Source organism: Lineus longissimus, chromosome 19, assembly GCF_910592395.1.
Source record: "Lineus longissimus chromosome 19, tnLinLong1.2, whole genome shotgun sequence".
NCBI classification, from domain to species: Eukaryota; Metazoa; Nemertea; class Pilidiophora; order Heteronemertea; family Lineidae; genus Lineus; species Lineus longissimus.
In genome coordinates this window covers 3,179,761-3,205,320 of record NC_088326.1, presented here as the reverse complement: position 1 = coordinate 3,205,320, position 25,560 = coordinate 3,179,761, and the positions used below count along the sequence as shown (strand labels likewise).

Below are 25,560 nucleotides of genomic sequence, written 5' to 3'. Positions count from 1 at the left end.
TCTAGCACCATGAACTTGGTCACCTCTTTTTGAAGCACATACACATATGTTGTAATAGCAGTGCATTGTAAAACCATTCATTGTTCATTGCACATCAGTGTGAGTGCTACCACAATGGCATGAATTGAATTTGAATACCCTCAGTGCAAATGAAAACTGGAAGGCTGTTTGTCTTCGTGCTGTTAACCAATGACCACAGACTCGGCCAAAGCCTTTTATTGCCTCATTTCTTGTTTGAAACTCCTCATTATCACATGGGCATCACCACCAAAGACAGATTTTTTAAAGACCCTATTCAAGAGATCTGTCAGCTCTTTTTGAAACGCATTATGTGAATGTCATCACTGTGATACACTGGATGCTGTTGGTCCTGCGGTATTTCATCCACATCAAAATGTTCCCGAATAAGCTGTAAGAAAATTTGGAAAACTGGAATGAGATTGGGGTGGCTTTTAAAGATCGGCACTTAATCATTTCACTGACATGACGCCAAGCAATTTTTTTGTTGGATTCACATTCACCTTCTTGGATTTGGATCTATATGATGTGAAATCTATCATTTAAATGTCTGTGGCTTACTTAGACAGCCTATGTTGCTTTCCCGGGCGTAAACACCAGATTCAATAAAAAAATGGAATCAAAAATCAGGATGAACATCAACAATCGGTTCCCTCGTGATGTTGAATGACATCATTAGCTGTTGGCACTGTTGTTACAAAGCCTGCCAGGGCCCTGCATGAAAACTCCCATCTTGAGGTACTTATCAAAAGTCAACTTTAGTCATAGCACGAGCAGCCAATAAGGTAGTTGACTACCTACTTCCAGCTTAACAGTATGACCCATAATCCCTACCTGAAAGAATTTCTTCTCCAACTCAGGCTTGTTTCCTGTGGTTCTCTCCTCGTAGCAACACAGCACAATCGTTTCTGGCCCCGAGAGATCTTTGATTGTTGAAACTAGTGGTTCCAAGGACTGAAATTTAGACGCAGCATATGAGTTGAGTTCATAAGTATTCATATTGAGACACAGAAGAAGAAGACAACATAGCATGAGGATGTGACATTAATGGTCTTCTCAAACAACAACAAAATAGAGTCAAACCTGCCTATCAAGAACACCCTTGGCCGGACAGATGCTGTCATTATAAAAGTGGCGTCCTGATTACAGAGGTAAAATGATATAGAACCACTGTCCCTAATAGAGAAGGTGTCCGCCGAGGGAAATTTCACTAGTTTTTTTGTAAAAGTGATGAAGAATTGCCAAGATTGTTTTCTAGTTATCCTAACACAACATACTGTCACAACCTCTCTTAATTGTCATGGGGATGTGTAGTTCCATCTGCTGTTATACAGATAGAGACAAAACACTGGAGACAAAGTCACAATCTGAGATTGAAGACAAAGTCACAATCTGTCTCACAATGAAACAAACTTAGGGAACCGGCTCATTGAAAGACAGAAGACACAATCACTGATCAGACATACATATTCATTACCTCTCCATAATAAATGCAATCAGCTAAAAGAAGGACATCGGGTGTGCCGAAGTCGGTGACATCTTGTCCCCATTTCAATGTCTTTGCTACAACGCTGCCACACACCAAATCCTTGTTTGTTTCGATGTTCATTTTCATCAGTGGAATGAAGTCTTCGAGATCAGTTATCGTCACTGAGGCACTGAAAATGATAGTACAAAGACCTCCTATAGTACGGAAAAGTTGCAACAAGGGGACAAGGGTTAGCGAGGAGGCAAAATTCAATGTTCAAGGACGAGTGGCTCGACGGCCGGCCTTCTGTTGGGATCAAAGAGATGACTTGATACCCTCTTGAGCACAACATTCCAAGAGTAAAGACCAAGTCTGACAACTATCTGACATCTTGGGTGGTCTTCGGTCAGTAATGTCGAATTTTTACAGACACCCGTTGAAATTCTCACATAGTCACAGTAGGTCGAGTGAGACTTGGCAACGATGATCACCTTTGACGACGCTTGGAGAATGGGTGGTGGTAAACCGGTTGCCAAAATCTTACAAGTCCCTATTTTATGCCTACCCCAAAGTGCTAGCCTGCAGACCAACAATGCCAGTTCCAGAGCCAAGTTCCAAAACTTTACAACTTTGGAAGCCTGAATCTCCGATATTCGAGAGGAATCTTTCAGTTTCTATGTATGAGCTGAGAACTAATGCTGCGTCCCACACGACACAGCCAACATCACCGATCTCCAGTTGATTGATTCGGAGTATTTCACCATTATTTTTTTCCCAATCCCTCACGAAAACATTTTCCATGGCGGCTGCCATCTTGGAAATATTCCAGGCGGCGGTGTTTCTGTGACGAAGTGTAATTTTTAGCTACTACTTTTATCGCAAGAATATACCTGAAAACATCTGACAAACTTTGAAAATACAGATTTATAGTATGAAGAATAGGAAATATGTGATAATAATTTGTTTTTTTCAGAATAAAGGCTCTCAAATGTCACTCTTTTATATTAGTTGTCATAATCTCCACCGCCTGCCCAAAAACTGGCAGCCCGGTAAACTCGAATGTTTTCGCAGCCATGATTTCGCCTTCTGAGCCAGAAATAATCGAATTCAAGCCCCCTCAAAGCAACCAGAAGACATTGTTGGTGTCCTCGATCCCTAACGAAATCAGTGAAAGTGAAATAGAGGTGTGAAATTTGTGAATAACTAGTGAAATGTATTGTAGACCGTTTTGTGTGGCATGCCACAGGCTATATAGGCCTAGTATAAAATGTGGAATCGCAGTCATCATGGAAGGCGCCACGCCCACTTTTGTGGGAACATTATGATTACCCCACTAATGATTTTCAGGGGACGTCAATTTATGGGCTAAACTTTAGAATCCCCGATCGGAAATGACGTAGTTTGATCGCATTCAACTATAAATCCATTGAACAGTGGTGCTTGGTTAGTCAACCGATGACCTTTTTTTGGGGTGTGATCGGGGATTGTAAACTCGTTCCAATTTATGGATTGACGTTAGGACAGCCCACGTCGGACAAGCCAGGTCAAATGGACAATTTCAACAATGTCAATGCCCCAGTTTGTTTCGGCGCTGACGAGTCATGCGTTTCACCGGGAACTAAAGGCTCAAATCAAAGTGGCTTCTGGCATTGTTTGAAATAAAGTTATCAAAGCTTAGGCCTTGCCCTTCTGACGTGGTCTGATTGAAATCAGCGTGGCATCGGTAATTATCCTCTCATTTTTTGCCACAGGCAATAGGCATTGGCATTCACAAAGCGCATAGTCTTATAGTTAGAGGGTCAGGTGAGCTTACCATACATATTTTGGCCAAAGGTTGAGTTTCAATAATTCCCACTGCTACTTCGTTCCTTATATTCTTTCTCTCTTTTAGGATAGGCTGCATCACATCTTTACCCACTTTGGTCTAATTTTTGGCATTTCTGTCCGTGGTGCTGCGGTCCCATCCTCCGATAAGCAAGATGAAGATGGGGAAAAAGATACTCATCTCGGGAATTCCTGCTATGCCTTGGTCAGCTTCTATTCTGCAAGAGCTGCGGGCCAGGCTTTGGCCTCCCTGATCGGTCAGCTGTTCATGAGGGGACAGTGTCTCAAGGCAAGCATTCACTGATTATGATTTCCCTTCTATGGCTTTATCCTTTATGGGGGTATGGCACTCTTATGTTGCCACAATTTCCCAAACTGTGAGAGAAGAATGAAACCGTGAATATGCCCTAATTTTGCATATCCAAATTGAAGCTTGTTTTGTAGTGGCACTGAAGATGATTTCTATTTTGAGCACTGTTGACAGTTGTCTTGAAACTATTTCTTGCAGATAAAATATTGCAGCAAAATGAACAAGCAGTTAGATAAAAAGAAAGATCATCTCTACGTCATCAGAGCTAAAGAATTAGCAAATCATTATCTTGGATTCAATGGCTGGACGACTGAAATTGTCAAAGTAAGTAATTGTAAAACTCAGATTTTAAGATCCTTGGATTTCCTCGCGAGACACTAAATTGGCTTTTTTTTTTGAAGGCTTGCTTGAAGAATTTAATTTTTTTGTTCCAGTTTGAGCCTCATGAAGTGTCTGAGACTGATGCACTGGAAGCTGATGACAACAACCAGGAAAGAGTCGAGTATGTCTGCGTGCTGCGCCTAAAAGTACCGGAACATGGAATTGCCGTGGAGGGCGTTGGGATAGGAGATGGAACCTGGGGAAGAAAGGGTAAGGAAGGGACGCACAGCAGATGTTGCAGATGTTGCAGATGTTGGTCCCAACACCTGATCGGGATTTGTCTTTTTAATGTTCATAGCCAAGTGATAAACAATATCCGTAAGTAAAGTAAAATGGAGCTCATTGGCAGGAGCCAGGGATCTAGGGGCGTTGGAGACGCCATTTTAACTAAACTCCTCCTGGCACTGATGCCAAGCGTGAGAGTTGCATCCTTTGGTAAGTTGCTTAACCTTCTCTCTTAGGCCATAGGAATGATTAATCCTGTTTACCGTCCGAGTGATTTAAAAAGATGATGAGGCTTTTTTTTCATTTTTCATTATTCATTATCGGTTTACAGTCTGATTTACTGGTCAAAACACGCGATTCAGCAAGTTCCAGTAAACGGAAATCAGGTCGGCCATCAACATGAGGCATTGAAAAAATGTCATTATTATGATGAAGAGCCTACCCTGCCAAGGCTCATCGATTTGCAAGGCCAAGAAATATGCCCACCAGAGGGCGTTTGAGACGGCATTTAGCAAACTCTTACTGGTGGTGCTGGCGAATGGGAAAGTGTTTGTGGAAGTGGATACAAGAAAGATGTCGCCGCTGGACCATATGACCAAGTTGGATATGGACAATCTGTTAGAGGTACGTTGCAAAAGATTGAGGTGTAATGAATATGGAAAGGTCATTCCGATGGGAAACCACAACGAGAATTTGATAAGGCTCACCTCAAATGTTTTCTTTTCATTTATTGACTCATTCTATCATTAGTCATCAAATGCTCATTGCTTCGTGTTTCAGGTGAAGGATTTGGATGCAGCGCCCCCTAGTGATGAAGACGAAGACTGTGATTGACAACACTGCAGATTTGGATGATGTGAATGTACAGGTCTTGGCCCAGTTGCATAACAGTTGAAATTTTCCATCAGTGGCAGTTTTGTCACATTCACAGTACCGGTAATCCATTTCAACGGTAATGGTGAATGAAAGCGCTTGTGCTGATCTGTATTTGATCCCACTTGATCGCCACTTGATCAGCCGTGATCAAGATCAAGATATAGTGGACCTATGACATGGCAAATGTATTATTACCCATCGGTGGATTGCATTAGGTGCACCCCGCTGTCGTCGGAGTGAGGACTTTTCAGGCGCCTCTACACTAAAAGCATAAAGTACTTCTATTTTTGCCCTCAAATGCCTGAAAAAAGTGTGTCATTATCATCGAGTCTGTTAGTGCAACTACTGCCAGACATGATTTGGTCTACTGAAAATCGGTTTAAAATTGGGTTGCTGTGTTGCATCAATGTTTTCAGCCGTCAGTTCATGTCACAATGCAATGCTCGTCTCTCCATCATTCATGATTCAGTGTTTGATGAGCCAAGCTCTGTAACTTTTGTATGACGTAAATTCCAAATGATTACGGTAGGTTTATTGAAAATCCAGTTTGACAGATTGCAAGATTGAGTGGCAATTAACTTGTATATTCAGTCGCAGATGTCATTTAAAGAGAAAATAGATTGGAATGCACTGCATTTCATTACGGTGGTCACACTGAGTATTTATAACGACCCAGAAATGTCCATGGCTGGCCACTCCAGCAAAAAATCAACACTGGTCCATGTCATCCTGATCCTCATGTGTATAAGTCACCACTATCGGGATCCACAAATGGGTGAGTGACTCGGCCATCTCAAAACCATACGGGTCAAGATGGGTCCATTGAGGCCGCCATTTACATGGAGTGACATCACATGATGGTCTATCATACCAGCAGTCATTAATCATAACATTGCATAAGAAGTAAAGTTATTATTATTATTTATTTTATTATTATTTATTTATTAACCTCCCATATGGGAGAATAAAATTTACAAGTACAAAACATATAAGTATATAATATCACAGTATCACACAGTCATTATTTACAAGTTAAAATCGCGTAAGGTGCTTGACCATTTCCATCTCCCGGCCATTAACACTTTCAGCGCCATCTGACGTAATTTTACGTCTTGCAAGTTCACACGGTTGAGCCATCCGACGTAATATTACGTCGCGTTTTTAAATTTCCCGCTTTGTCTTCGAGGCGACTAGCAGCGCAGTATAGGGGAAAACAATTTAACTATACAGCGCTTGAAGTGATAGTATGATGTTCAGCCAATGTGCTATTTATAGCCAAGATTGTCTGCATTCGAATAGGCGCAATGGCGGGTCGAAGATTGATGACGGGGGCAGATGTAGCCGAGAGTATGCCAAAAAGTGGGTATTCGGAAAGACACCAGATATTACTGTTCTATGTGTGGGGTACCATTGTGCAAAATCAAGTGCTTTGCTGACTATCATTCCAAATTAGCATTGTAAAGAGATCTAACAAAGAAGAACCAACACAGAAAATTTCATGTAATTATCTTTATTCCTTCTATTGTTTTCATAATTTTGAAAAAGGGTAAAAAGGGGCGTAACCTTGGCCCCTGGGGGAAGTACGCTAAATATGGCTGGGCGCTGAAAGTGTTAACAAGTGTGTGTATTTTGAAAATTATTCGATGTGTATGTAATTAGAAAATTATTGATATAAGTGTATGTAATTAGTAAGTAAAATGAGTGTGCTTATAATTCATCTATAAGTGTATATATTGTTATTATTAATTGTACATAATAAGAGATTGTTGATGAGTTTGTAATTATAAAGAAAGTGTACATTGTAAGTAAATTAAACGTTTTTAACAAGTGTATACATGTATAACCAGGAATAAGTGTCTGTAATTAGAGTTATCTCAATAAATGAACATAATTATTTTAAGTCTGCAGTTCTTCAATTGCCTGCTTCATGGGCATTCTCCACACTATAGTACAATAGTAAGACTCCCCCATCACACTACTATAACTGCGTGGAGTATGCTTAAAGGGTAACTCGTGTCAAATTTCACCATATAATGTTTTAGCTGTTTTTGACAAATGACTACGTCACTTTCTCATAAATCGGTAAGGTTTTCGAATCGAAATGCACATTTTCTAGAAATTTATGGTTTAATCCCGCCCGGGCGGCTCGCTTCGATGCCGTTTTCGTTGATGACGTCACAACAGGAACATTTTCGCAGTCGCGGTGGGTTTACATTCAGCGATTTTATAATAAATCTAATGAAAAATGTAAAATTTGAGCTTTACATTTGTGATCAACAATTAAAAACGGACGTATTACCGCAAAGTTGTAAATCACATAATAGTATCACTTTAATAGGTTGCTGTTGTATTCTCCTACGTAAACTATTATGCCACCAATATTCTCTCATATCAACATACACATGTCGTCCTCTTGGACTTTCTTATTAGTTCCCAGTGAAACCATAAACCTCCTTCTCAACGTCAATTTCTTTAAATCCTTTAAATTCTCGTCCAATTTTCAGGATAGATTACCATATTATGTGGGAACATGCTCAATGAGCTCAAGTGATGACTTCATTTACTTTCCGAATCCTTTGATTGCTATAATTTGGTTCGGCAAATATTTGCCGAGGCATTACATGTGAAGAAGTGTTAGTTGCACACCGCCATTAAAACGTACCCTGAGAACAAAAAGTCGCAAGTGACATTCGCATTTTTTTTTTCCCGAACCAAAATGACCTTCCCAAATTTTCTCAAAATGTGTATACTGCAGAACCTTTTTTATCAAGGACACCTTGGGACTGACTAGAAGTGTCCTCTTTAGAGAGGAGTCCTGATTAGTGAGGTCAAATTGAATGGAGACAACCAACGGGGACAACCAATTTGGGACCGAAACTAGTGACTGTCCGTTATAGAAACGGAGTCCTTATTACATGTATTAGAGAGGTGTCTGCTAAGGGAGGTTCATGGAAACTGCATCTTGACCCTCAAGCATTGGATCCACTCCCCGACGTGGACTCCGTTACACCAACGGGAGGTCTGAGGGGAGGTAACTGTGATGGTTCAGAATGGGAAACTGCGGACCCCAATGATATCTCATGTTCAATTGGCATATCGAGGGTTTCTATGGAATAAGAATATTGACACCAGTTAATTATTGCCAATATCATGTTACTTTCCTAATATTTGCCAAACTATTTCGTTTCTCATCTTGTGATATTTGCATGTATTGGAACTAATTGCCCGAGTCGAGCTAATTGCCCGTGGCCGCAATGAAATACGGCTTCTGGTTGAGCGTGTTTATCGTCTAGGATTGCTTTAATTACATTGATGGTGGCACTTCTAATGATTTCGTGTCCCGTTATGGAAGCTCACTGTGAGTCACAGCTTTTTCTCATCGCAGATTACTTCTGGGGTGTTCTGGCTGTTGACCACAACTTCCAGAGATTGTCAAATATCAAAATTCCATGCAGTCGGATGGAATTCCACTTCGCTTCTTTCTGGTTGCATTCCCATCCAGCTGTCATGGTTGATTTGGCTATGTTTCCTCATTCCACTTATTGCTGGTGGGTCAATCCTTCCATCTTTTCATCCAGTTTTGCCTTTCAATATTGTTTTCCTCAAAACAACTCGATCGATTTGGAGGTTGGAATTCCATATACGGATATACTTCTAAGTGCGGTCCCCCGTTTTTGTCCGCTTCTTTTCGTTTCTAAACCTTCCTACATTAGACCTAGCATTGATATCGAGCATCACTTCATCTCGGGGCCCATTTGGTTTGCATCCATGCACTTGTGCAAACTCTTGCATCTTTAAATTACTTTGTTCGATTGAGTGAATCAAATTTACGCATTTTTGATGTCACTGAGCCCTGTTGCGTTGGGTTTATCAAATTTTTGCGCACTTCAAAGCGTTTATTTTATGTCATTAAGTTCAAAAAGCCGGAAAAACTTGAGCAATTATGACAATTGCCTTCTTTTCATAGTAGGAACGCCAATTTACTGCCTGGGACGTGCATATATGCGCACGCTACAGACCAGACTACCAACTGCGTTCGTGCCAAATGAACGGCTTCTAAGCTGTCATCCGGGTTGATATTCAAGGGTCAAACTATGAAAATTTTAGTCCAAAACAGGGTGTTTCAAAATAGAAATCCCTAAAATATCACGTTATGCCTTGTAGATATATTTCATCAAATTCTACATTGGTTTGGTCTGATTTTTTAGTAAACAATTATAATTGTCTCATATATACCGTTTAAGCGTCAACCTAGGACATTATTACCTCTAAACAATATTGAACGACCACCAATTGTCTTTTTTGATCAAAAGTTCCGATTATATCAAATATAAATTGTAGGCCTTCCAAATATCTATATCATAATACTATAAGGCGGCTCGATAAAGTGCCATTTGGGGGTAGTGTTTCGTCTCGAAATTTTGTACGTTTGCAGGTGATATGTTATCCTGATGCAACGTTATGTTTATTTACGGAAATTTACTTCAGCGGAGCAGTAATGAGGGATTTTTAATCGGACACTGTCAATTCTCCTTACCAATTCAATTTCAATTCAATTTATTGCACAACTATCAAAGGATAAGACAGTATGGCAGTACATATATATACAAATACAACACATACAAAAATATTTTTAAAAGAAAGTTACATGTATATGGTAATTAAAATAAGACCACAATGACTTATTAATTAGTGCCCCTGAAGAGCTGTTTGTCTTTCTTCAAAGGCTTTCGAGATAAAAATGGCGGTATCTAAAATAATCTTGTTGTCAGTACTACTCATAATAGAAATAAAATCCAGATTTGAAAATAATTGACTACATTTATAAAAATTTATATTTGTGAGATACTCGTCTCTTAATTTATTGTTAGAGGGACATCGTGCAAAAAAGTGGAACTCGTCCTCGACAACGTTACACCCAAAAGGACAGAGACGCTTTTCTAACTGAGTACCAAAATGTCTACCTTTTTCGATGAGTAGGTTATGATTGCTAAGGCGAAACTTAGCCATTTTTGAAAACAACCCCCTGTTTTTTAGAACATTAAGGTAGGGCTCAAGTTGGTACTCAGTTTTAAAAGTTACCACTCACAGAAGCCAAGCCATTGCTGTTTAGTTATGCAGGGGATTAATCAATTACCTACACTCCCTGTGGGGTGGCTAACATTACCTGTTGAACGGCTAGCTGTAGGGGGATGATTGGAACAGCCTGTACCTGTTGACCTGCTGAACTAAGGTTACTGTTATTTTCAATCCACGATTGCAGGTCACCTGATGTTCGAGATTTCTCCGGGAAAGAAATTGTAAACAAACGTATGAGTGTGCAGTTCAAATGTAAACAAAAATGTATTTTTGGTACTTTCGATTGCTGGACTTGGGTTTTCCCGCAGTAAGAAGCTGGGGTCAAATTGGTGGTCTATTGTTTATGGGTGCTGTGTTAGCCAGAGCTAGCCGGCCTTGATTATGAAGGGATTTTCAAATGAAGGTTACCATGGTCTGTTTATGTGCTCACCACAGCTTTCAATAATTGATCTGAAGAGGCGCGCTGAACCTGAAATGGCCTTATCAAGGAGCTGCTCACGGTGCTGAACGTCTAGCTTGCCTGTCGAGTTAGAGCCTTGCCCGAGACCTGGCTACATGTAGGAGGAGCACGCATTTTAAAGTTATAGTAGTGATAGTGCAATTGGCTCGAGCCATTTGGAGGCCGACATGTGAAGGCCTATCTGGGTACTCCTTCTTCTCCGTATGAAAAGGCGCATATTGCTGACTAAGGAACGAGGCATTGCCTCATCATCTCTATCGGACCAACTGATATACTTTTATATGCACGCATACAGCACGCCACAGCTAGGTCCGAGTCTGTGGACAAATGGCTGGTTTAATTTTTCTCTTCGTTATGGCTCCTTTGATATTGCATTATATTTTCATTGCAATTCAATCTATTCAAGGTATAGCCAATTTGAACCTGTATGCGCCATGGGTACAATGCTAGTAAATTCAAATAATGCTTCAGTATAGACTCGCACCCAAAAACTTAAAAAGTACATTTTCGTTTCAATGCAAATATCAACCTAACACTGACAATCATATGACATGTGCATCTAAACCGGATCTTAAATTTCATGTTTGGAAAGTTTATTTGGTTCGTTTAGTTTGGCTTGTTTCATTTTGGGTCGTTTCAACTTTCACATCGACTACTAGCATCATCAATAGAAATCATGTGTAAACACATCCTGAGGAAATCAGCAGGGCCAGAGAAGCGAACCTCCGATTTCCTCAGACTCGCTCATAAGCTGGTAATTTATGTATATTAAACAGGTTAATGACGGTGGCCTGGATATGTTGATACAGTTGTCTACTCACCATAAAAAGCATGGTAGGCATGTTCAAATCTAGTAATATTCATCAAGATAAATCAAAAATTAAAAAATCAGCAAAATGCTTTATACGCCATTCCAGTCAAAATTAAAAAGCAAGCAGAGCAGGTGCTAGGCTTGGTAGGCATAACTATTCAAATCCAGCTATATCATATTCATCGTGATAAATTAACAATGAAATAAATCAACAAAATGCCTACCCCTTTCCAGTCAAAATTAAGGTCTAACTTAGAACAAATTGCGACGAAAGGTTTTGGTATCATTTTGTTCATAGGATTATTCTCTATACAAAATATCCAAAACTCTGATTTTCGGGTTGGGGAAAGGACCTAATTTGCATAAATTCAAAATGGCCGCCAAATACGCCTTGGAGCCTCATAACTCTTTTATTATTGTGTTTTCACCCTATAAATGTATTACAGACAGATAGAAATATGACCACTGCGAGTCAGAATATCTAAGTAAAAAATATCGTAAATATCAAATGATGACGTCACAAGAGATTTGTCGAAAAGCTGACTCAGATCTTGGAACAAGTTCAACTGATAGAAATAGAAATGAAAATTCATCATACTTCAGCCAGACAAGAACAGCTCGCACGGCAGTTAGAACTAATGAAGCCATTTCCATTTTAATTAATGTAATTTCTGAATTAATTTTGAATTCATAACTAGGAATGCGATTATATAATTCGGGACCCTCAATGATGTCAATCAGTCTTTCGATCTGGAAGCACCCATCAGTGAGGTAAGTGCCACGCGTTTACATCGTTACTCTTCTACGCATTATAATAATAAGGGCCGGTGTAACATCTGTGGTTGTTTCCCATGTGTCAGTGTTTCCAAACAATAGGCAGCTAGAGAGACCACGACTTTTCAATAGGGGGGATACACAGAAAAACTTGTCAATCTATTTTTGAGCGTTCCCAAACAATGAGGGGAAACACTCAAAAACAGAAACACTCAAAAACATTAAACCGGGTCTATTTGGCAAGCCGCTCTTTTTTTGTCCTGTTTGGAGAGCCTGCCAAACAGCACTAAAAAGCCACCCTGTTCGGCCAGCCGGGCTTGCCAAACAGGTAAAAAATCTACCCTGTTTGGCGAGCTTGAGACTTTACTTTGATAGTTCGGCTCTCCATTCAGGACAAGAAAAAGTCGCTGTTTGGTAAGCCGGGCTTGCCAACTAGTCACTTCCAATAATAAGTATTTCCTCTGTTGACGACGGCTGCCCGTCGAACATGGTAAGGTCTCCTCCGCTGTTGATCACCATCATCATTCAAAACTCCAGCAATAACTTCTTGGTAGGGCACGAATGTCATCTTTGTTGCTTGAATCTAGCACCAACTTTGAAATGTTGCCGGTGTTGATGCCTAAAGCATTTGTGTTAGTGGTAGGACAAAATGCACTACTTCCTCTGAGACTGTAACACCAAGATGGGATTAAAACCACATTCCTGGGTGTTAGTGTAACACTAAGATTTATTTTGCCGGTGTTGATGCCTAAATAATTTGTGTGGTTAGTGATAGGACAAAATGCACTACTTCCTCTGAGACTGTAACACCAAGCTGGGATTAAAACCACATTCCTGGGCGTTAGTGTAACACTAAGATTTATTTTGAAGTGAGATGATACTAAATCTAGGTGTTAAAAGTAATTCATAACCAGATTTCAAACTGAATCCAGTGCTTTAGAGAGGGTTAGTGTTTAGTGTTACATTTGGATAAGATAAAACCATACAGGTTTTAGTGTAAGCTAACACAAAGTAATAAGTCTCAATCAGACTCCAGGATTAATGGCTAAAGATTAACACTAACTCTAACACTAAATCTCAGTGTTAAATCCAAAACCAACTTTGAAATCACCCAATGTGCCCCCTCTTGGGTTTGTTGATGAACTGACTCTCGCAATATATACATGCATATTTGTACATGTATATCACTTTTTTAACTTCTGGAAAGAACTAGCTGAAATTCAGTACTAGTCTAGATAGAAATGTAAATAATAACTTCTTGTATACCACCACCATTTATGTTCGCGGACGTTATACTTCTGCGGATTTCACGAGTAACAAAGAGGATTCGCAAGAGCAAAAATCGAAAAATTTAGATTTCGTAAATCGTGAGACAAAACGAAAATTGTTGACAAAATTATTTATCTATTTTCCAGAATCTTAAAGAGGCGCAAAACAGGTTTTCGGTATTTCTGAACTGTTAGTCAGTAAATCTTCCAGAAAAATGAAGTTCGTCATCCTACTGGTCGTGTGCGTTGTCATTTGCAGTGTTGCCACTGAAAAAACCGTCAAGAGAGCCGAGGGTGTGACCCAAGACGAGATAGAAGAGGTCGCCAAGAGGAATGTGTTTGAATCGTACCTGAAAGCGCTTAAGAAGGAGTATGCTGAGATGCATAAGGATTATACTCGTTTTAAGATGAACGGTTTATAGACAATCCATCATCTTCCTTTGTAATGGCTAATATACATTCCATCTAATGAAATAAAATCATTATTAAGGTGACATAATCGTTTTCGTGAGCTAGTCTATTTCGTCTGAAAGTGATAAATGTGTACATGTAGTGCAAGGGTTGTCCAGCAGGGTGTGTTTTGTTATGGTCAGGGCTCGTCACTCGTCAGGCCAGACCACGCAGAGGAACGGGAGTGCCTCTGCATGATAACAGCAATACGCCTCCTTGTCTAACCTATTATACAGTTTGCATGAAACGGTGTATTTACTTTTTAGCATTTTAGTTTGACTCGCAAATACCTGCAGAGCTCACTTAGCTTCTCCGAGAAGAAGTCCGGCTTTTTTCATGTAGACTTCAAATTGCGTCCAAAACCTAGGCCGGGAAGCACATGGGGGCCTTGGGTGTATTTTCGGTGACCCGAGCGGTCTTGATTCAACAACCAAGGACAACCAGCTCATGGCCCCGCCCATTCCTCTCTCGCATTACCAATTTGTGATTGAAAACAAACATGCTTAGGATGAGAAGAAGCGTCAGTTATTGCAAACGTGAAAGCTGTCGCGGGATTTTGTAGTCGTTGCATTGTCTCTATAGTCATGTACCTTTATCCGTCATAGTATTGTTCCGGATAAACTGCCTAGGACCTCAAAAGTATTGTCGAACTGTTGGGAAGTAAATTTACATTCACACTAGCGCCAGGATCAGGCCCTGAGGTAAGATGGAGAGACCATGCTCTCCCCGCGGCAGCGACCGGGTCAGTGTTTCCCGCCACGTGTTCATCCCGTGCGTCAGCTCCAGGCGGCAAACGATCGTCTGCTGCAAGTGGGAGCAGACGTTCTTGCGGAGACACTAAATCAACGTCGGATCGTCGTCTCATTGGATAAACAATCAAATCACTCGCAGGATATTCGATTTTGGTACGGTATAGCATCATTTTCTGCATCAACACTAAAGGGTGTCCTTTTCGACGTCCTGCATCAGCGGACGTTTTTTTAACAAACGCGCAGACGACTGACACTGCTGGATATGATATTATGTGGGATTTAAGTGAAAAGGCTATCGAATCATTACTTGATTCCGGTGTTTGTTATTCTGAGGAAATCAAGTTGGATTTTGAGCAGTCGGATTTATTTCTGCATGACTGGGCCTGCGATGAGTCAGCCCTTTTGAAATCACACAGATAGCCACCCAGGATGAGGAGACACCCGAGTGAGATAAATTGATTTGCCCTAATACACCCCCAGCCTGCCGAGAATCTTTTCTAAATCTGTATATTCAAGGCAGAACCTTCGACTAACTCAGCAAATATGAATAAATATATCATAAATATTTGTATTATTCCGTAAGTATCAAATATTCATCATAGGAAAGACCCCAGCGTGCATGAAAAAATTGGTCTGCATTTTTCTCGGTTTATTTCCTCATCGGCCGTGGTGGGACAGACCATTACCACATTAGCCGGAAGAAGACAAAACGTGGCGAATATTACAAATATCTATTGTTTATATTCGATATCGACATTCTCATACTGTTTTAGGCTGTTTGCGCCCAGTTTCCGCAGATTCTGCTAAATCGCCTCGGCCGCGCTCACCACTTTTTCGACTTTACTTTATAACAAATCGAATCAAACCCGATGATTATTTGCTTGGTGAAGTGCTGTGGATCTGCACGACTGTTTTATTATTTGCTCGTTGACGATTGTTTTTTTAATCAGTGGCCAAGAACACTGTATTTTTTGCCAGGCTAGTGGTTTCTATTGACTTAGCAATCAAATAATGGAATTCTGTTAACTCATTGGTTTGGTGGGCGCTAGAATCATTTTTGTGGTCTGTTTGTTTGAAACCGGTGTGCAAGGGATAGCAGTCCTAGGGCTGATAGTCCGTGTAACAATAGCCCGCATTGCTAAATGTTTTGGTTAGGGTTAGCGGTACAATAGATCATGCTGCTTAATTGATCAAATACAATGCTACCGGACTAAGACTCCAGGGGGACTATATCCGCTGTCACACCGGTTTGCGTTGCGTGTCTTTTACAGTCGTCTGCTTCCTCTGCTGGTCAATATAATGTAAACAAGACTCACGAGCACGAGAGATGTTGGCATCCATAGAAAATGTGTTTCAGCTTCCATGCTAAAATACAGTATTCTCTAGCGAAATCATTGGTCCAAGTCATACTTACAACGGCGTCCTCCCCGCCCTTGATGTCAAAGCGATGTGTACTCTTCGGGAACAGGCAGACGAGACATGAATAATGCCACATTGTTTTTGTTCTTCTACAAGCAGCTTTTTGCTTGCACTTCCTCGTATACGGTACAGTTGTTTCTTTAAAAAAATATAGCCATCGACATGCTGCCGTGGATCCTAGGCTGCGTTGTCGCTTGACACGTGTCAATTTAACCACGAACAAGTCATTTCCAAAGAGCGCGGGCTACATAGAGCTCACATTTTCACTGGGTGTCACTGTTCACGTTTCATGATTGACATGAAGAACGAACAAGCCACTTCCAAAGAGCGGGCTACATACGATTCACGATGTCACTTTTTACCCTCACGTCGTGTTTTCAAGGTAAAGTCAGTTGACTCGTGACAAGTAAAAGCAAAACACTAAAAACATTTCACTGCGGTTGATGCGGGGTTTGATGATGTTGTTTTGGCTCACTTTGATTCTGCTTATAGAACATTTTACACTTGTGTCCTCACCTCCGTTGCACGGGGATCCTGTTTTGAGGAAGCCATCATTTGCAAGAAAAACAACATAGCCCATGCCCTTCTTAAATGTTCCTTTAAATCTGCTGGACGTACATATACCTGTACGTAATCGGATGATTTCTCCAAGCTTTGATCTTTCCGTGCTGTCATACTCACCTTTAAGAGGATTACGTAAAATCAAAGAAGGCCCGATCTTTGATAAAAGCACTGAAGCGAATATGAAATCACACGAATTAGTGTCAAGAAGTTTACAGTGCGTAAAATTTAACTCGGAAGACGAGTTTTTATTAGTGCGAAAGGGTTTGATTTCCCTGACAAACCGCTACACGGGGCCGGGGTGCATATTTGTGTCGGCTTAAAAACCCTGAAAGCTTTTCCAGAAGCTCAAAAACCTGTATTTTTAAGAGTGGACCGTAACCTGATCTCGTTCAAGCCCATCGTGTTGCTAGAATTTGCAAACCACGCAGTGATTTCAGTGCCGGCGACATCGGCTTCCTGCATTGCTGACTCTGTGCGTAACTCAACTGCCTATCGCGTTTTGAATAACCACTTAGAAGAAGATCAATTTTGTGTAATTGCTCATTCAGTTGATCAGAATGAAGCGGAATTTAGAAACTGGCACTGGAAATACGTTCGAGGCGCTAGTAATGTCAATTTGAGCGGTTCGAAACCGTGAGAGAGTTCAGCATGAAGCACGAACCGATTTAATGTACGGTACTCTTATGATGTCAAAAGTCATGTACATTGCACTAAGTTTGGGTGAGCAGAAGGCTCAATTGCCCCATCCTTGGCAAATTCTCCTCAAAAAGGTCATCACTGCCAAACGGTTCTGTGGCTTAGCCTAAACAAAGCACCTCCCTGCAGCATTTGTCAGGGATTTTGTAATCAAGTCGAAGAAAAGATACAAGGGGGATGCTATGGCACCTCATCGAACAGCAAGGTGCTCCTTGTAACCATCGGAAGCAGAAAGTTGCTTATTAGAACCATGGGGCGCCAACTTTGAATGCAAAAATACGCTAGAAATCATACCCGAGGAGTTCAAGACTGTATCGTGTTGCTTTGTCGTGTTTCATGTTTCATGTTTCGCCATCTTCAGCATAACACAATCTGCAAGTTGCCTATTCGTAGCTTTCCTATCTTGCTTGCCGTTTAATTAGCGGAAGACACTAAAAAAAATCAATTGCGATTCACTTTGGATAAGCAGGGAGGTTTTAACACTCGATGAAATCCTCCCTGGAATAAGAATGTATTGGAAGCAGAAACTTGGATTGAATAGGCTGGAATGATTTTGCTCTATACTCGGCTTTTTATATCGTGTTTTCGTCATTGTGTGGGTTGCCTGGTGTCTTGGATATAAGAAGCGCCATCCTATGTAATGCAAAACGCTACCACGATATTTCAATCCTTGAATTTGACCAAGAAGTTCGGATAAGTTAGGGATAGTCGTCCCCTATTTCTCTCTGTCTTCGAGCCGCCCCTATAGCGCAGTTTGCCTAGTTAGTTTGCCCACAACGCAGTGGCCAAGAAAGCTGTGTGTACACTGACAACCTTTTCGGTAGTTTTCTCGGTAACATGTTGACCAGGTGTCCCGCACCGAAAATTTGTGCACAGCGCATAAAAGTTCGGCAACAGCGTAAACCAATTTATTACCGAGATGTTGACGAAATGAATGCAAAGTCAATTTCTATCAAGGTTACATGTTGCCGAACTTTTAACTCTTTGCACACTTTCAAAATTTTCGGCAACCTGGCATCTGGTCAAGACAACACCGACAATGTTACAAAAAATGCTGACAAAATATTGTCACACACAAGGCTTTAGTGGAAGATACAACGTACAAACAAAAATGAGCACAAAAGAAGCAGCGATGCAATGGTATACTTTGGATGAGATGGAATCGGAGATGTTATTATTTAGCGCTGCTCCGCTTTTTAACGTGTTTTCGTTGTTGTATGTGTTCACCTGTTGTCTTGGATTACATGCTAACACGCACAACAATGAAATACGCTTTCTTATGCATATGCATCCTGACACGAGTTGTTTTCAATATACTCCGCCTCTCGATTATACGACATAGGAGTAAAAAAAGCATGATCTCAGTATGATGCTGATGGTGGTTAAGACACATTGTAACTCGATTCAAAATACAGGGAAAAGGCATTAATGTGAGAAGGGAATTATCTACTTGGTATGTCCCACTTCATTAAAGGAGACATCTCCGAATATCTAATGTCTAAAATGACTTTTAGTATCGTATATAAAGTAGGTTGAGTGGGATAAAAACTAAAGCTGGCTCCCGCACTGTACATTAGAGTCGACGTTGTCTCTTGACGCGTGTCACTTTTAAACCGAAGAAGTCATTTCCTCGAGTGGGCTACATAGAATTCACGATGTCGTACAGCAGAATTCACGTTGTCACTTGTATGATGTCATTGCTTCTAGTTTTCATTGCGAGAAACGGCTTCAAACTACCAAGATTATTTTTGAACACCCTGTAGTGTTATATCTCGGCAAAATTTCAGCTGAAAGGGTTGTTCTGTTGTTTTTAGCTACATGTATGTGTATTTTTGACGGTAGGACTATCTTTGATCAGCTGTAATGCTTGTTTTTCGATATACCGATATTGCAGTTGGTGGTCGGTATCTCCAATACACATGAAGCAATGCCGCGAGGAAGGACGTGTCTTCAAATGATCGGACTCTGATCGATTTACTAATCGTTGAGTCTCATCTCAGCGGCTTCAAAGCTTTGGCTGACCGGTTGCCCGGGGAGTTTGATGCAGATTCGAGCCCTTGGTGTTCCAGTATTGAATCAGCTGTCGTGTTGATCGAATGCTGCGTGATTTGGACGCAGTGATTCACAATGAAAAAGCTATAGCCTCGCACAATGTCGTTTTTGCGACAGAAATCAACCATGGTGAGATAGTTTGCGACTTCGGCAGGAGTTACATAGGATTCACTTTGCAGGTCTCACTTGTCACTCACTGTTGACGGGTCACTTGTTGCTTGTCACAAGCAAGTTTGTAAGAGACATGACATGACACGACCTGAGGGTGAAACGTGACAGCGGGGATCGTATGTAGCCCGCTCTTTGGAAATGACTTGACAATAGGGAAGGAGGAGGACAAGAAGAAGAAGCGGAATGGCTTTCACATACTAAAATTAATGCATGTGGAGTACAGATGTACATTGTAAAACGCGACATGTTCTTTTTTTTCAGAGGACGGACACATTTGACTGGATTTGCCCCGGATGTACCACTATATCAGCTGTAGCCATCGAATTTAAGCTATAAACCAAAAATGAATGAAGACCAAGAATGAATGAAGACTAGCCAATACGCACGTAGCCTCGGTTTACATAGAGTTTAACATAAGTGTGTCACCTGTAACGTGCCACTAAGAACGAACAAGTCATTTCCAATGAGTTGGCTACATAAGATTCACGATGTCACTTTTTACCCTTATGTCATTTCATGCCATGTGTTCGACCATATGTCAATTCATGAACACGCTCGAGGCAAATGACGCGTGAACTAGGACATGTGACAAAGATAATCGTATGTAAACGTGACCAGTCTCAAACCACTCTATTCAGAAAGCAAAGTTGACCGAAAATGACCCCGCAATAGAGTTTTCTAATTGGCTGACCATCTCTAGGAGCGCGCCGGGGATGCAGAATTCGGCACTTCTGATTGGACTACCCACAGGAACTAACCCCAATCTTTTGCTTTCGGTATCCCTGAATGCGCCTAACTCTACATTTACAAATCGATGCTTGTTACCTATCGCGAAAGGATGAATCCCAATTCAATTGGCCAACGAAAGACGACAAAGATTTTTTCCAAGTAGGCTATGAAAACACATTTATCTTTCGAATCACGAAAATCTGATACGATTATTTCGAGTCGCGGCGGTCTGTATCGATTTCCAGGGATTTGTGACATATATTGAGTGAGTCTATTTCAGCTGCGTGCCGAATTAAGGGGGCGCCTAATCGGTGATTTTGAAGGATACTTTTTGAGTCATTCTCTTCCACTTTCAGAGCGATTTCATGTGACGGTTCGAAGGACCACAGGCATGGATGAATTCGTGTTTGATTCATAGAAGCACTATCTGTACACGATCCAACCTCGAAAAACAAAATATCGAGTGGCGGAGTATAGTGAAAATCAATGGTTATGTCAGGATGCAATCAGTGGAAACCTACCCTAAGTCTCTGGTACCATCAAGTCAATTTTGCTCTTTGTATTCAGGAACAGGAGTAGACGTCTTCAAAACTGACAAAATTGGGCACGGATATAGGCCTACACTGAAGCACCTATACTTGTGATGGGGAGGTTATTTGCTGCTAACATTTATACCCTATTCTCAAGATTATTATCATGCGAAGGAGGTGTCTGATCGGTTAACAAAAATTCGATGCCAGTTGCCAATTTCGTTACCAATAACTGGCGGTGAGTGCGAGTCAAGGGCCGTTCTGGACCGTCTCTGACAACGGAAGACGAGTTCAATAAAAACGTTGTTAACCAAAAGGAGGATTCTATCATTCTATAGGCTGGGATATAATTTCATGACCTGGACATGGCTATGGACGACTATTTCATGCAGCTTGCGGAGCAGATCGAAACGATTCGGTGCAGGAAGTACGAGGCGCTGCGGCGGGCCAGCATGCGGGCGGAGGTCCGGACAATAGAATTCTGGCGGAGCGTCATCTGCGAATGCCTCTCGACTTTCTTCTACGTTTTCTTCAGCGTGACCTGTACTCTTCCCTGGGCGAATGCACCTAATGGTGTCGTGTATACTGCTCTAGTTCACGGGGTCACCATTGCCACCTTGGTGCAGTGCTTCGGACATATTTCAGGCGGACACATGAACCCTGCCGTGACTTTACCCATGATGTTTTGTTGCAAGATTACACCGCTGAGAGGATTTTTGTACCTTCTGGCGCAGTCCAGTGGTGGGATAGCAGGAGCAGCGCTGATATATGGGTGAGTTTGACCTACAAAACATTCGTTGATGTTGTGACGTCGTGTTGTAAACTTTAGAAGTATAACAAATCCATGCCCAGGCATGATCGGAGAGCTGGAAGTGGACAAGACTTTGGGTGTTTTCGCAGCCCCCGAAACGCCAACGTGAACGCCTATATCTCATTGTTCGACCTCATGATAACGATGCCGGACAATGGGACAGGCGTTCACGTTGACGTTTCGTGTGCTTTGCTGAAACTCCCTACGAGTATGCAATAGCATCACAGCAGTCTTTCGGATCAATGCTAGACACTTGTGAAACAGTCTGCTGCATTCTCAAGTTCAGTGATATTTAGTTGCTAGAGTGCACTGATGACACCATAATCAACGAATGCCCTGACTGAGATCGTGAAAATTCAATTGACAGGAACGTATCATGCGAACGGAGCGTCTCGTTTGGCGTATTTGTGAGTAAGCATGTTGTTCACATTCAGCCTCCAGCGTCACATGCATCTCTGATCAATGCTAGACAGTCGTGCTTATCTTAAGCTGGGTGTGCACAGGGGTAAAAGGCTGTGAGATCACGTCAAAGAAGTCTATTACATATTGCTGGATTGGCTGATTCGATCGTCTCGATTTGTTTGCCTAATATACAGGCAAAAGTGTCCTGGCTCTATGACGAGGAAAAATCATCAATGTTGCATCCACGGGCCATCCATAGATAGATGATGGAGAATCCTCATCATAGATCCATGGATGGAATCCATCTACCATGGGCCAATCATTGATCCATGGATGGAATCCGTTATAATTATTTTCCAGAATTCTAAAGACTGTACTCAAATGGGTCTGTAGGCCTACTTTGCTGCATGTGATCATTTTTATGGCCACATTGTCATTGGGACTCTGATGGAACTGTCAATGACCCGTCAGTGGATCTACCATGAGCCGTCATAGAATCTATGCTGGGATCCGTGGGTTGGTGATAATCATCACACAGATCCATCCATGGGCCATCAATGCCCCATGCATGGACACTTTTGCATGTGTACAATGCCTGACGCCGGTGATACATGCAATACTATCGCGATCGTAACCACACGAAACTTCCGTTTTCTTGTAACATGGCGGCATATTGAAGACTTCTTTGACGTGATCTCACAGCCTTTTCCCCACGTTCCACACGACAAGTCCATTAATGTCGCAGCACTGATCAAGAATGTTTTTTTCTCTCACTTTCTGGGAAGCGAACATTATTGCGACTCAGCTGGTGAAAATAGTTTTATTTCAGAATTCTCGCCTTCAACTTAAAAGCGCTCCAAGCCCAACGGCATAACCCGGCAGATATTCATATTTTTCAATATTGAAGCGCAAGCATACTTTTTTTCACATAAAACACACAAATCGTGAATATAAAATCGCAATAAGTCGCCGCTGGATTACCGCAGTAGTGTTTGAATAAAGATGCCAGGAGTCAATAAATGGCGTGTTTTGAGAGAGAATGGTTTCATGTGACGTGCTCTAGATTGAACTGCAGTTCCCACTATTAAAGGCATTCTCCGTTCGGGTACACCTTTGTTGTTAAAAAGGGTAACTCGTGTAAAATTTCACCATATAATGTTTTAGCTGTTTTTGACAAATGACGACGTCACTTTCTCATAAATCGGTCGAAGTGCACATTTTCTAGAAATTGATAGTTTAATCTCGCCCGGACGGCTCGCTTCGATGCACCACGCCGACGACGTTTTCGTTGATGACGTCACAACATGAACATTTTCGCGGTCGCGGTGGTTTACATTCAGCGATTTTATAATAAATCTAATCAAAAATGGAAAATTTGAGCTTTACATTTGTGATCAACAATTAAAAACGGACGTATTTCCGCAAAGTTGTAAATCACATCATAGTGTCACTTTAACAGAGAGTTTTCGGGTAGTCCCCGGAACGTCAATGCGAACGCCTAGGCCTACCCCATTGAGTGAATGCGAGTGAATGCTACGAACACCATTACAACAAAAGAAAATGATGCCCTTTATAGACCCCCCCCCCCACCTCAAGCGCAGCAGTTTTGGGAATATCCCGGGCTTTCTCCTGCGATGCGGCCACAAACATGACAAATACAAATAATTACGATCCGGTCGCCTGGGAAATCGGGCAAGAAATCAATATGGTCTGTGGTCGAGTCGGTCAGTTGGTAACATGGATGGACCCGCAGGAGAGGTACGTGTATTCATTCCCCTTCTTCAAAGAAGGAAGTCAAAGACGGATATTTCTGTAATGGCATCACCAGCGATTTCTATATCTTCGCTATATTGAAAATCACTGGTGGGTTATGTAAGGATCGTTCTACCATATTCCATAGACTGATCCAGTGCCCTCATTTTCTCATCGGAACTCTATTATCAGACTACAAGTAGCCCTCGCCAGTAACGTGGATGATTTGACTAATCTACCACCTGCAGCCTAACGTGGGCATGTGTGTGGGAGGGGGGGGGGGGGAGTTCCGGCCATAACAGACGTCTCATGTTGTTCTTAATTTGATTGTCATTTTCGGAATCAAAGCTGTTTGGGGGTGATTTACCTTCTTGCAACCATTCGGCACCCTAAAAAGCTCCGATGGCTCAGCCGCGAACAGATAATGGCAAATTTGTTAGACACTTCGGCAATCAATACATCCTTTAGCTTTTAACCATATAATTGACCAGATACAGTATAACGTTATTGGACATGTCGAGACAGCGTAATAACCAGGCCGTGTCTCTAGTACATGTATGTGGTAGTTCTTGTTACCCAATCCTCATGTGACATAAACACATAGCGTACCGTACATTTCTCGCTTCAAAAGAAATCGATGAAATGTACTTCGTCACTCGCCAGCCTACGATTTGGTTAACCGGACACCCCTTAGAACCAAACGACGCTAAGGCGAGATATCGTCCCTGGCAGATATACGGCAGATTTTGATGTTTTTCACATTACCGTCGTGTAATATTAAACAACCATGTTTACCCTATCATGTCCTGTGTCATATCACTAGGCGAAGAAACATTCGCAAGTCGTCGATAAGTTATATTAAATATTCTCCTTTCGTCACTGTCAGGTGCTGCCATCTGAGCTAAGAAACGGGAACCAGGCACTTGCCTATAAAATAAAGTCTTCTTCCTACTTTCCTACTACATACTTCGTCGTTCGTAGCTCTTCGTAAGGTTCGCGAACCGAAGTCTTTGACGATTGGTGTCAACTCGACTAAACGATGTCCAGTTGTTATAAAACATTTTCAGAAAAAAACCGCCAAGAAAATCGGATTTCTTTCATCTTTTTATACTCTAAGATGTCAAATTCCGAACACTGCCGAGTATTTCCGAAGTGCTATTCGAAATTGATCAATAACCACCAATTCGCTAGATAACGAAGAAGACAACGCCGCCCCTTGGGGAACACGGTCTGATTCTCATAACAACCGCGCGATTAATTAAACCACTGGTCGGAACCTTAACACGCCCCAAAGATCACTTACGAAATTGGATGTAAACAAGTCTCGTCCAAAGTGAGTGAGACAGATATTTCCTATCCATTGCAGTGTATAAAAGACAGTCTCAACCACTAAGATACGAGGTTGAATAATGACACCTCCATTTCCTACAGGAAGCGAAGACGAGGAAGAATAGCTCAACAGCTCACATCGCTCCACCCAAAATTGCCAGATTAGTTATACGGGTTATCATATTTGAGGTCAAGCTAAGCTGATCGAATCCTTCACCGGCGCTTGGAGCTATTACTTGATTAACTGCGATCGACTTCACACCTTCTTCCGAGTTTCTTGTCGCCGTATCACCCTGATTGCTTTGACCAGGTATCGAAATTGGAATTGAGATCTGGAGAGCATGCCGATCTTCCGGCGTTGTGCGTATGTCCATTCTTCACCGCCGGTAAACTCCCCTTGATCGGGCGT

General features: G+C 41.6%; 3 protein-coding genes across 7 annotated transcripts in view; 2 read left to right on the top strand and 1 right to left on the bottom strand.

Moving 5' to 3' along the window:
• Positions 1–14: 14 nt before the first annotated feature.
• LOC135502898 (protein N-lysine methyltransferase METTL21D-like) lies at positions 15–2,446 on the bottom strand. The gene is made up of 4 exons (XM_064796086.1): positions 2,052–2,446; positions 1,496–1,676; positions 853–972; positions 15–409 (listed from the first exon to the last, which is right to left on the bottom strand). The coding sequence occupies exons 1-4, from the start codon at positions 2,297–2,299 to the stop codon at positions 308–310; spliced, it is 651 nt and encodes a 216-aa protein (XP_064652156.1). The 5' UTR covers positions 2,300–2,446; the 3' UTR covers positions 15–307.
• Positions 2,447–3,822: 1,376 nt separating this feature from the next.
• LOC135503088 (RAD52 motif-containing protein 1-like) lies at positions 3,823–6,186 on the top strand. Of its 2 annotated transcripts, XM_064796419.1 has the most exons (4): positions 3,823–3,944; positions 4,055–4,211; positions 4,558–4,850; positions 5,007–6,186. In XM_064796419.1, the coding sequence occupies exons 3-4, from the start codon at positions 4,653–4,655 to the stop codon at positions 5,058–5,060; spliced, it is 252 nt and encodes an 83-aa protein (XP_064652489.1). In that variant the 5' UTR covers positions 3,823–3,944; positions 4,055–4,211; positions 4,558–4,652; the 3' UTR covers positions 5,061–6,186. The 2 variants fall into 2 exon arrangements, with proteins under 2 accessions (XP_064652489.1, XP_064652488.1); XM_064796418.1 differs by lacking the exon at positions 5,007–6,186 and having other exon boundaries at positions 4,558–4,655.
• Positions 6,187–14,702: 8,516 nt separating this feature from the next.
• Positions 14,703–25,560, top strand: part of LOC135503305 (lens fiber major intrinsic protein-like) — a 28,622-nt gene continuing 17,764 nt past the window's right edge. Inside the window, exons 1-2 of one of the 4 annotated variants that reach the window (XM_064796820.1) lie at positions 14,703–14,849; positions 20,684–21,629. In XM_064796820.1, the coding sequence (XP_064652890.1) occupies positions 21,223–21,629 (407 nt within the window). In that variant the 5' untranslated portion in view covers positions 14,703–14,849; positions 20,684–21,222. The other 3 variants (XM_064796819.1, XM_064796821.1, XM_064796823.1) reach the window with 3 other exon arrangements.